The sequence below is a fragment of the Apaloderma vittatum genome, unplaced genomic scaffold, assembly GCF_000703405.1.
Source record: "Apaloderma vittatum isolate BGI_N311 unplaced genomic scaffold, ASM70340v1 scaffold13998, whole genome shotgun sequence".
Lineage (NCBI taxonomy): Eukaryota > Metazoa > Chordata > Aves > Trogoniformes > Trogonidae > Apaloderma > Apaloderma vittatum.
Window position 1 is genome coordinate 1 of NW_009731386.1, and position 12,413 is coordinate 12,413.

Here is a 12,413-nt window from a genome sequence, read left to right on the forward strand (position 1 = left end):
TAAATTGCCCAGAGACGTTGTGGCTGCCCCCTCCCTGGAGGTGTTCAAGGCCAGGTTGGACAGAGCCTTGAGTAGCCTGATCTAGTTGAGAGGCGTCCCTGCCCATGACAGGGAGGTTGGACTAGATGATCTCTAAGGTCCCTTCCAGCCTAGGCCATTCTATGATTCTATGATTCTATGAAACAGGCCATATTGTTTATATGATGATCATTGATAAACATATTTTCTTGCTGAGTGCAATTGATGGGAGGATTTGACTAGGTCTTCCACAAAGGGTGTTTCCATCTCTGCATTTTCAGACACTGATTTATGGGCTTGTACAAGGGATAAAACATGAAATTAATGCTGAAGAATGTTGCTGTACTTTCTCTGTGGACATAGCAAAATCCAGTAACTGCCTAAAATGGAATAGCTTTCCACACACACCTTCCTGGGGCAAGCTGAATTATCTGAATGGTGGAAACATGCTGCTGTGTGTCAGTTTAGATGCTGAGATCCTGGCTTAATGCATGTACTGGAAGTGGACTGTGATTCATACTTAGTAGCTCCTGTTCTCCCATCAGCTTAACAATATCTAAAGGCTATTACAATACTACAGTCACCACTTTCTCTTCCGTTGAACCAGCAAATTTACCACTGAATGAACATACACTGTGTAATACCTGCTTCCTTGTGCTGTTACACCTTAGGTTCCCTGGCAGGAGGTCAACAGGCATTTCCTATAGAGCTTCTAAGAGGGAAATTTTAGATGTGCCGGCAACAGATGGCATGTGTGCATCCACGACTAAACCTGGATAAGTGCTTAATAAACTCCATGTGAAGGGAAAACCTAGCACACCTGAAAGCTGAAAGTACAGGCCAAGCTGGTGGGCTCAGTATAATAGATTGAGTCTGAATATGAGGTGGACAGAATTTGACCAGAGTGATCTTATCTTTGGGTAATAAAATACCCAATTCTGTATTCTCGAGCCTGGGTCTTCCTCCGGTTTGAAGAAGACAGATAGCGGAGCAGCCATTGCTGGTGTCTGGAAGAGCCGTCTGCACTTAGAAAAGGAAACTGGAAATAGAGAACAAACTGCAACTCGCTTACTGAAATGGTGACTTCTCATATTAGTGTCTGTTTACACAACACTGCATTCAAGTGATCTTTGTGGAATAGAAACAAGCCACTTCTCTGAATTCCTGAGTTGAGAGGCTGCTGAATCAGCTGAAATTAATGTCATATTGTGCTCCCAGCAGGACCCATAGATCCTGTGGGTTGTCCACCCAAACGGAGTTTCAGGGTCTCTGACAAGTCATAGACAGTTGACCTAGTCTGTGTTTTTCAACACAGCTGTGTGGATGTTGCCAACAAAATTGTTGCAATCTGGTTACCGTTTTTAATTCTATTTGTGCATTGTGTTATTAGAAAGACTAATGATAAAAGGAAGATGCATCTTTTCTTTTTGAGCTACTAAATGTGTCTTTATCTACCTGCAGTTGCACTGGCATAAACTGAGGATGATGTTTTCTTCATTTTCCAAGAGGAATTCTGTCTGTTTATCCAGGCTTGGCATGATTGTGGGGGGAAAAAGGAAATGTTTTTTAAGCTTCTGTTGGAAACAATGCTATTGCTAAATATAAGCAAGTAAAACCACAGTTGAAATGGGTTGTGATCTAATTTTTTTTCCTGTTTTACCAGTCCTATTTATTTTCCTTTTTTTTCCCCCCTACAGAACAATTCAATTAAAACATCGAAATACAACTTCTTCACTTTCCTGCCTCTCAACTTGTTTGAACAGTTTCAGCGGATAGCCAATGCTTACTTTCTTTTCTTGCTGATTTTGCAGGTATGGATTCACTGTGCTGTTTCTAGCAGATTGCTCTGTCTGTTATCAAAGCCGATCTATGTATTGACAGTTGTTATAAAGTACAAGCTATGAATTAGCATTGTAGTAAAACCTTAAAGCAGACAGAAAGTAGGGCAGAAAAAAAAGCAATTTCTTCTCTTACCTTTGGGTATGAGGGTTTGAACTAAACGAAGAGAAAAAATTTAATTAAAGTTTTCAACAAAGTGTATGCCTTTTTCATGCCCTGTCCTACTACCCCTTTGTGTCTACATCCAAACGCTCCCAGCTGTCCTAGGGTTTGCATTACTTATTCCTCCTGTAGTACAAAAGAAAGTTGTTTCTTACCCATAGCTTTAAAGGCAAATTCCATTGGCGGTCTCAATGGAGACCACAAGAGGAAAGGCAAATTTGTAACCTGTATGGCTTCCCTGGGAAGGAAGGAGTTAACATCAGGAAGGCACAAGGTTGGGACTAGTTTGCATAGAGCTGAATATTGCTGGTCCCTGCTCAGCAGAGTGAGGAAGGTGTCTAACATGAGTGTCAGACTCTGGCCACTCCACCGAACCTTGTGGGTTTGTGTTGCACTTCACCCATCGCTGCTGATAATACTGCTCTGAAAGCCAAATGCACCGGAAAAATTGGTATCAGGATTTCTGCCCCTTTGCACTTTGCTAGAATATGGATAAATGCAGTGTACTCTGTTGTTCTTGAGTCCTACTGGAACACACATTAACAAAAAAACAGGGTATAATTTTGATTATGTTTCAAGTACAATGTTTTAGATTTGGCCTTTTCAGTGCCCACAAATTTGCAAAATTACCTTTTTCAAGTGCTGTTTTTCAATTTCAACTCGAAAAAAAGCACAGGTAAAATTTTGTGAAGCCTGTAGCAAACCACACACAGACTTCTTTGCTTATTTACAGAGAATGAATCTGGGAAATTTCAGCCCATGTATATTTTTCAAGACACTAGTGAAAGTGCCTTTTCAGCTAAGCTAACAACACTGTGCCTGTATTGTTGTACCGCACTCTAGCTATTTGTCTATCAAATTCATAGCATTTCAAACTATTTGCCTGAAATTATTCCACTGTGTCTTCTGCTGAACTATTTAGGAGCTACTGTATATAAAAGTATGCAGCTTTTCCTGCCACCTCCATCAAGGTCGGCTAAAGAGGACAGCCATTAGTCTTTAATATTCACGTTCCTCCATTAATTTTTTTTGCTCTTCTGCCCACTTGCTCCATCCCTGTAGCACTGGGAGTATCTCTTCCTTCATCAGGAGAGGATGTGATGCATGGCCTGTGGGGCATCTGCCTCTCCATGTCCCAGCAGGACATGCATATTCCCAGTTAGGTGAGAAGGTAGCAGTTACGTGTCTCTGCAGCCTCCACAGCTGAGCAGGGCTGTGTTTGCCTCTAAACTTCACTCCTCCTGGCTGTAGGATCTGGGTTGTGACAGTGCAGCAGAAGGAGTAATCCCAAAGACCAGCAGCTGCTTTAGTGTCACACACAGAGCTGATACTGGTGAGATCCACTCTGACGGACACAGTGATGGTGGTACGACATTGCTTCCATCATTAGTCACGTTCTTTCAGATAAAGGGGAGAGCTGCGTTGGGCTGAGACAACCATCTCTGCTTCACAGAAGGCATGACAGAGTTGCCTTCAATTCTTGGGTCCTCTCACTATGTGCCACCTCTCCAGAGAAATCCACTGGGGACTTTGCAGTCCTAATGTTACAAACAACAAGAAAAAACAACCCACTGCACTTCCTGACAGCTCGGTGTTTATATCCTAAATAACACCTTGTTTCATAAGCAAAGTGTGGGTTCCCTGGCTGTCCCGTATTTGTGGGGTCACACAGAAGTGATAGAGCTGCGTTTCTGTCTTTATTCTGTCTTTATCCACACAGTGGATGACCTGTCTAGGCAGGGAGAAGTCTTCAAAGCCTGAATTAGAGGCAGATAAATATCATTTCATTATACTCTTATAAATATTTCTGCTTAGGAAGAAGACATTTTCATTATCAGAAAAGACTATCAGAGGAGTTTCAGTGGGATTTGGATGCTAAATCCTAACACCGCTCTCAATGGCCATATAAATGGTGCATTCAGCTTTAAAAACTTGATAATTAGAAAAAAAATCAAATAACTCACCTCTCATCACAGGCAGCTCAACATTAAAACAGTGCTACCTTTCATTTTTATCAGCCCATGTGGAGGATAGAGACTTTCTGCTATTCATAGTTAGAGAGCATTTGGTTCTACTGTTAACAATAACCAAATAATCCAGATGCTGTCAATAGGGGCAGAGGCCAGAACGGCTGATAGCACACGGCTGTCGTCAGTAGTGAAAATCTGGCACTTTATAACTTCCAACACCTTTGGTTTGGGGAGGAGAATGAGAAAAACAATGGCAGCCTCGCTGCTAGAGCAGTGCCTGTGCCATGCCAGTCGCTCTGCAATCACTCGTGACATGAGGTACTCAGTGTCACAGAAAAATGTCCACTACAGCTTCCACAGATAATAATGTTTTGTTTCTGTCCATCTGGTGAACTGGCAGGAAGTTCCTCAACTCAGATTTTTTATTCCTACAGTTGATTCCTCAGGTTTCCTCGCTGTCGTGGTTTACAACGGTGGTGCCGCTAGTGCTGGTGCTGGCTGTATCGGGAGTCAAGGATGCTATCGATGATTTTGTAAGACCTGTCTTGCTGACCTGTACCTTGGAGTTTGCCTGTGATTCTTAGCATAGTGACTAAAGCAAATTGCTTAAAATAAACACAGCCTGTGGCAGGCAGTTGAAGAACTGGTCTGTGGTCAAGATGGGGCCTGAGATTAGATCACCAAATCTATGGATTATTACCTAAAAAGGAGCTAGAATTTCCAAATTGTTGAGCAGCCCAGTAGCTCCATTGACTTTCTCTGAAATGGCATCTGTTTTTATCTTGTTATTTAATTTCTCTTGATGCTCTACGGAGACTCAGTGCGACTTCACAAGCGGGCAGGTGAAAGGTGGGGAGGAGCTCTCTCAGGGAGCAACGCCAGAACATCTGTGGCCACTTTCCATATCAAAGCAGAGCAATGGATTTCCCTGGGTACTTAGCTTGCAATTGTGTGGCAGGCAGGACCTCCACCAGTTGAGTCAGGACTGTGCTAATTGACATGTAATGCCCTACCATCCTTCTTCCCTTCAAGAGCAAGCCCCGTGTTGCCTGTTGCTCTTTGTAGTTCAGTTATGTCCTCTGTTACTAGTGAAAACATGGGTTCGACAATGACTCAGATGTGACTCTAGCCTGCCAGACCCATTCAGCCTGAAGTGTTAATGAACTGCATACAGCTCTCATGTGCTTGTTTTCCTGGAAATGTGTTTTAACATACTGATAATATATTTTCAGAATCGACACAAAAGCGACAAACACGTCAACAACCGCCCAGTCCAGGTCCTCATCAATGGCATGTAAGTCCTTTTTCTTTTGCTTGCTGGGAAGAGCATTCTATTAATAATATTTTTTTTCCTGTGTGATTCCCAAGGACAACTTAGCAATTTAAAATTTAATTGCCTTTCACATCATTAGTTCACCATGGACTGTCTGATTAATGAACCCAAGACACGGTACTACAATCAGTGCAGTCATTATGGCTGTAACCTTGCACTGACAAAAAGTAAACTATTTCAGTTCCTGGAAATATACATATTTAAATAAATGATACTTTGAGAGTTCTGTATGATTTTACTCCTTGCCCTAGAAGTGACAACCAAGGCTGTCTTCCCATGTCCGTTGACGTCTACAGCATTTATTTCTGCATTAAGCAAAAATAGGTATTATCAACAAGTTATTTAAATTCAGAAGCAGGAAAAACTTCCTCATATGTGTCATAACACTTTGAGCATGTGTAGCAATTCTGAATTAAATGTACTTAAAATTTTTTCAGTGCGTGCTTTGGAAGTTGTACTCCTAGCACTGTTCTTTGCTGAAAAAAAAGAGAAAAAAAAAAAGAAATAGCAGAGGCTTTGGCTTGTGTGGCACACACATGTGATGTTTATTTGCAGCTCCATGGAGTCCAACTGTGTGTAGGACACAGCTGTAGACAGCTGTGAAGTCTCTAATGATTTTTTTCTGTAATATAAATAGCATATAGGTTGTGTAAACTTGAACAGATGACCAAACATTTAAAAATATAACTAGAAGCTGAAGAATAGGAATATGCTTTTTGTACTTTCTGCTAAGTAAACTAATTTCTTAGTTTACTGTGTATTAGTTACTGTGTCTAGGAAGCATAGAATGAAATAGAAATTTTCTAATATTTTACCTTTGATCAAAACCCAGAAACCATAGGTCCTGCTCAACTCCAACCAACACTGAAAAATCAAGGCTGAGCTGAACCCAAGCTTGAATGCCCAGTCTCTTTTTGATTTAGCTCTTGACATCTCTCACCTCTAAATTCTGCCTTTACACCTGTCATGACTTGGTTACGTTGACATGAGCAGTTTGTCTGTCTGTCCACGTGCACATCTTGCCTGATGCCTTCAAGGCCACACAGACTTAAGCTTAGTCAGGCATATGCACAGCCAGAGCACCTGCATGGACCTTCCTGACAGCCCCATCTGTTGCTCTGGCCCTCGGTACCACTTAGAAAAACTAATACAACTGGAAATTTTCCCAGGTGTTTGGTAACTCTGTTACACGAAGTAGAGATTTTTTTTTTTTTCCCCTGAGGCAGTTGAGGCCTTGAAGAGGAGGAAGGTATTAGTCAGTCCAGAGAGAAGAATAGTGGACACAGGCTGTGAAATTATTGCGGGGCTTATTCTCAAGCCTGCATGGGTCACCCCAACCACTGTTATTTTTTTACCTTTTTTTTTTAATATTGTGGTGTTCCCTTAGCTTAGCATGGGTCAGGCCACATCATGGCAGACTCTGCTCCACCTTATCAACAGCCCAAGTCCTGGTGACACCTACAGTCTGGCTTAGAGAGCAGAGCTGAACATCCTACTTTCGCAAGGGCCATTTGCTTTATGTGCTTACTTACTAGGAGTTTTCTTGCAGGTTAAAGGATGAAAAATGGATGAATGTCCAAGTGGGGGATATAATAAAACTAGAAAACAACAACTTTGTGACAGTGAGTACATTCTTCTCTCCATCCTGCTCACAGCTAATCTCTGTAGTTGAGTCAATAGTGATGATAACTACCTCAGAGACTGGCCGCGCGCAGAAACCACACATAGCATTGTGGTACCATGTGGTACCATGCTCTCTGACCGCGTGGACTCACGCCAAGTCTGTCTGTTCATGTTCAGGCCGACCTACTGTTGCTCTCCAGCAGCGAGCCACACAGCCTGACGTACATCGAGACAGCGGAACTGGATGGGTAAGTGAACCTGGCCCGCAGCTGCAATCACCACTGCCAGCATGAGGCCAGGTCTCCTCTGCTGACCCAGCATGACGAGACCTTACCTGTAATATCTCTTGTAGCAACAGCTTCCTAGTAAATAGAATAGACTTTGGGTAGATATCTTGAAAAGAACATCTTCTGGTGGATATTTTTTGCCTCTTTCCATGCAAATATCATGTGTAGAGGGGACTTTTTCCTTTTATTTTTACTGACAGTTCTCCTAACGCTGAGAGTTAGTTTGAACTGTGTTCTTGTGCTATTCCAGGTCACTGGCAGAAGCTTTCTGCTTCTCGTGTCTCCCTTAGTCTTTTCTCTTAGCCAGATTATCTGTGTGAGATAATCACAAGGAAAACCTCCAATAATCTCCTTTGGACTGCTACACCATAACATTAATACACACGCCACACACTGCAAAGGCTTCCAAACGTTGTTCACTCCAAGACACAATTGACCACAAGTCAGAGGGCTGCAACTAATTTGTATAAATTGGAATAAACTTTATCTGGCCTCACCTTTATGACCCAATTTCCATTACCTCTTCTGCATTGCCCGGAGCTGGCATCAGCTTGAAAGCCTCAGCAAGATCAGAGAGACCAAGAAATTGCATCTCTCCCAGTACCCTACAGACAGCCCTCTGGACTTTCCCAGCCTGATTTCTGCTGAAAATAAGCTGGTAGTTCCTGTGCATGCACGTGCCAGGAGACTCTGAAAAAATGCAGTGTTTCCTTGACATTTCAAACTCCTCATCTAGCTAGTCCCAGGGTTTGAGTGCACTTCAGGACCACAACACCATGGCAGAAGATCCAGAGCTCTCCTCTACGCTCAGATACCTCAAAGATCAGTGTGGTCTAAGTGGCAAGAGAGACAGTGAGCTGCTCAGGTTGCTGAGATGCCTGGTTTTGCACTTTGCAGTGAAAATGAGAAGACAGAGCCACCTTACCTCTCTTTGGTATTGTCGCACCATGGTGCCATGTCCAGATCTCCTCTGCCTTGTCTTTGGTACCATGGTACCGTGTCTGGAATTTCTCTGCCTTTCCAGGGAAAAAAAAGGCCGACAATGGCATGATCCATCAGATGTCTAAGGGAAAAGACTGTGCTCAAGAACAGAAGTGATTTTCAGGGACAGCTTTCAGTTCAGATTGAATTTTCAGTTCCTGTTTTTCTCTGGTGTTATTTGTTACAGTGAAACAAACCTGAAGGTGAAGCAGGCACTGACAGTCACTGCAGAGCTCGGAGAAGATCTTCAGAAACTGACAGAGTTCAATGGTGAGTCTACATGGAAAATCTACTTTCTGGAGGATTTGCCCAGACCCCAGAGTCTGGAGGGTGCCTGGGAGTCTTCCTTCCAGGCTGTCGCCTTCTTCCTGATCGGAGTCCAGATCTCAAAATATTTTCATGCTGCTCTTTTACATTGATGCAGCAATGCTGATGCATCGATTACACTGAGCTTCTGAGAAGCAGCAATTTCCAGGCATGGTGCAGATCTAAGGATTAACTCTGTGCACACAAGACAGGTGACTACTTCCCTTCCTGAAGCCTTGCTCTCCCAGCATTTCTATCCTGCAGTAAAGACTGCATTTTAAGACATTTAATGACAAGCAATGTGGATGTGGTTAACAGGCAACATATCCTTTCTTAGCACTGTTTTGTATATGAAATATAGAGTAGAATAGAATGGACTAGAATAGGATGGAACAGGACAGGACAAGACAGGAGAGGACAGGAGAGGACAGAACAGAACAGAACAGAACAGAATAGAATAGAATAGAATAGAATGGATTTCAGTTGGAAGGGGCCTACAACGATCAATAGAATAGAATAGAATGGATTTCAGTTGGAAGGGGCCTACAACGATCATCTGCCTGACCACTTCAGGGCTGATCAAAAGTTAAAGTATGTTGTTAAGAGCATTGTCCAAATGCCTCTTAAACACTGATAGGCTTGGGGCACTGAACACCTCTCTAGGAAGCCTGTTCCAGGGTTCGACCACCCTTCTGGCAAACAAATGCTTCCTAATGTCCAGTTTAAACCTCTCCTGGTGCAGCTTTGACCCATTCCCACAAGTCATAGGCTGGACTTAATGATCTCAGAGGTCTTTTCCAGCTACAACAACTCTGTGATTTTGTGTTTCCTGTCACTGGGTACAACGTATTATACAGTAGCACATATAGAGAAAGGAGCCAGACCTGCCAAAACTAGAATACTCCATGCTCACACATCATCTGTCAGCAGAGAGAGGATGAAGAAACAGACAAAGCAGTGTTAGCTATGCTCCGCAGTGCCCTGATGGCTTAGCTAGGAGGGCAGAATCATAGGAAGAGTCAATATGGAAAGGGATGGATTGAATGTTGCTATCCTTGGCACGTCTCAAGGACTGCAAGCTCTGAGGAAATATTTTTAGATAAAGAAGAAAAAGAGTTTTTAAAAAATTCAAAAAGAATTTTTAAAAATTTCAAAAATAGTCTTTAAAAAATTCTTTTTGAAATAACACAGTAAATAGATGATTCCTGGACAAAGAGTGGTGACATGGCAGTAGGTAGCACAGCTGGGACTATCTCTGGTAGAGTCATCCAAAGGCATAGACTCTGCTCTGCTTACTTCACTGAGATTTTATGAAATAGTGTGTGTGGTCTTAGCTGAGTGTCAGCTCAGTACAACAGGATTTCTCTAAGAGATGACTGAGGTTCTCAGTGCTTTAGATCTTGAGAAATATGTTTTTACAGGTGCAGTTAGATGCTTTATGTTAATAGTCAGAGTGGCATGCCTTAATTATTTTCCTGAAGAGGCTACAATATGTATCAATTAATAACCAAAATCTTCATCCTAAGTAATTTTCAAAGGATTTTCTGTGTAATGATGCATACTTGAAACTGTATAATTGAAAAAATACTTTAAAATGTTTTGGAAGAAAATCCTCTTTTTAAAATCAAATATTTACTTGTCCTTTATATCTCTATTTTAGTTATACTGTAAATAAAAGTGGCCTCTTTGCAATACTTAGAATGAATTAAATGTTTCCCAGGATGGTTTATATTTGGCAGAATACTGGGAAGAGTGCCTGGAACAGGAGTCAACCTTGCATTTCCCCAGCAAACCTCTGTAGAAGTATTTAAATATTTATGTAACTCTTTATCTAATTACTTCTTAAGACAGGAAGAGAGGAAAGGGTTGAGCAGCTAATACAGGCACTCAGTGGAATTCTTAATGTGAGTTATGAAGTTTGTTGACATGGCGATGGTTCAGATAAGGCAGATGGTTGCAAAACGCTGAACTTCTTTATTTGATTTGGGGAACTGGGAGATGTGAAAGGAAACAATACTTTTCAGTTACCTACTGCTGATCACGTGCAGCCTTGGCCGGTATTTAACTCTTTCAGGTGAAAGGCATTCAGTTGTCCCCTTGCTCTTAATGGGAGGAGGAGACTGGAGCCTTCCTGAGGTGTCTTCAGGTGCGGAGTTACTGGGGTCAGTGTTGGCATATTGGGTGAATCCCTAGAGCTTCTGACTTTTTTTCGCGATTGGTCTAAATCAGATGAATCTCTTCTATCTCAAAATCAGCAGATCAGTAAGGCAGACCGACTCATTCGTTGGAAAGCAGATGTGAATGCTGGCATACAAGGTTCTCACATGAGCGTTGTCCCTCAGCTGGCACAAGGAGAGGTGCTGGTGGAGGATCTAGTCGAGTCTTCCTGGGCTGGGGGATCAAGTCTCACTGTGCTGTGCTTCAGGTTGCCCTGCAAAGCCTCTGTTTAATTTGTGTTTTCCAAGGGGCTGTAAGGGCTGCAGTGAGACATGTCTGGTAACTGCAGACTTTTAGAAATTATGGGACTACATGTCTGATTATTCTGGGATTTGCTAGATGATAAACCAGAAAACCAGCACAGTTGTTAGTATGAGCTCTGATGTCACATATGTCACATAATTTCCTAATCACTTCGTGCATCAAGTCTGGTGACTGGCCTGCCCTAGGGATTAACTACTTTTCTATGAGATCCATTCTTGATTTTAAAATTTGCCATGGTGGAGACTGCCACAATACTTAAAGTTTTACTCTTCTTCTGAACTTTTCTGGATTTTGTTTCCAGCTTCTTGAGCCTGAAGTGTTTTGTCTGAGAATAGCTGGAAGAGCTGTATTCTCTGCAAATTCTCATCCTTATGTAGATACTTGCAGCCTGTGATCAAAATAACTTTAATGTTCGTACTGATAAACTGAACAGACTGAATTCTTGGATTCCCTTTCAGTAAGGCATATTTGTATTTTCCAGTTCTTTTCAAGATATTTGCAGGGCTCTACTTTAAATCTTAGTCGTCAGGAGCAAATGTTAATTTAAAATCATTTTTATACTGAAGTATCTGTGTTTACAGTTTTGTGTGAACACATTTTATTACAAGAAATAAAGTGTGGAAATAGAAACAGGCTTTTCAATCACTTACAGAATCAGCCACATGGCCAAAGAAGGTAGCAGCATCTTTTTTCTTGTGCCACTGGGGCTTAAGTTATAAAACAGATGAAATTAAAAAACGTTGAAAAAAGACACCACAGTTAATTACTTTTTTTTGCAGCCTTCAGGCTATGATTTTTCTCACTTGGGTTCCTGCAATTTTAAAGAAAATGTAATAGGAATTATGTGAGGTCAGCACTTTTATCTAAGTTATCCGGTGACATCCTACCTCTGTGAACTTGCTGTGAAATGATTAAAAGTATGTTGCTGGTTCAACATTTTTTCTCACCTACATAAAAGCTATGGGAACTTTGTTTTGTACTCTGCCAGTAAAAAACTGCCGTGTTCAAAGAATAGGATAAGTCCAAGTTCGTTGTTGTTCATTGTGACATGAATATGGGAAAGGATCAATATCCCAGAACATCAGTAAATATATGATACAGGATGGCAACGATGGGGTCAGGAGTGGACTGCAGCTACAGTGTGAAATATTCCCTGTCTTGGGAAGAGCTGAGAATGCAGCATTGACCAGCACCTTTCTGGAACAAGATTTCCATTTTGTTTTTATCTTCCTTTTACAGGTGAAATCAAATGCGAGGCACCAAATAACAAACTGGACAAGTTCACAGGAACTCTTACTCTTCAAGGAGAGAAATATGCCCTGGACAATGAGAAAATGTTGCTGAGAGGCTGTACTATTAGGAACACAGAATGGTGCTTTGGTCTAGTTATTTATGCTGGTAGGTAGAAAAATT

At 41.8% G+C, this 12,413-nt stretch overlaps 1 protein-coding gene across 1 annotated transcript in view; it reads left to right on the forward strand.

Annotated features, from left to right (window-relative positions):
* Positions 1–1,715: 1,715 nt before the first annotated feature.
* ATP8B2 (ATPase, aminophospholipid transporter, class I, type 8B, member 2) overlaps positions 1,716–12,413 on the forward strand; it is a gene marked incomplete at its 5' end in the record, with an annotated part of 46,703 nt that continues 36,005 nt past the window's right edge. Inside the window, 7 exons of the mRNA XM_009875171.1 lie at positions 1,716–1,829; positions 4,424–4,522; positions 5,222–5,283; positions 6,872–6,944; positions 7,123–7,193; positions 8,401–8,483; positions 12,240–12,398. Coding sequence (XP_009873473.1) covers positions 1,716–1,829; positions 4,424–4,522; positions 5,222–5,283; positions 6,872–6,944; positions 7,123–7,193; positions 8,401–8,483; positions 12,240–12,398 — 661 coding nt within the window. The remainder of the gene's footprint in view (positions 1,830–4,423; positions 4,523–5,221; positions 5,284–6,871; positions 6,945–7,122; positions 7,194–8,400; positions 8,484–12,239; positions 12,399–12,413) is intronic.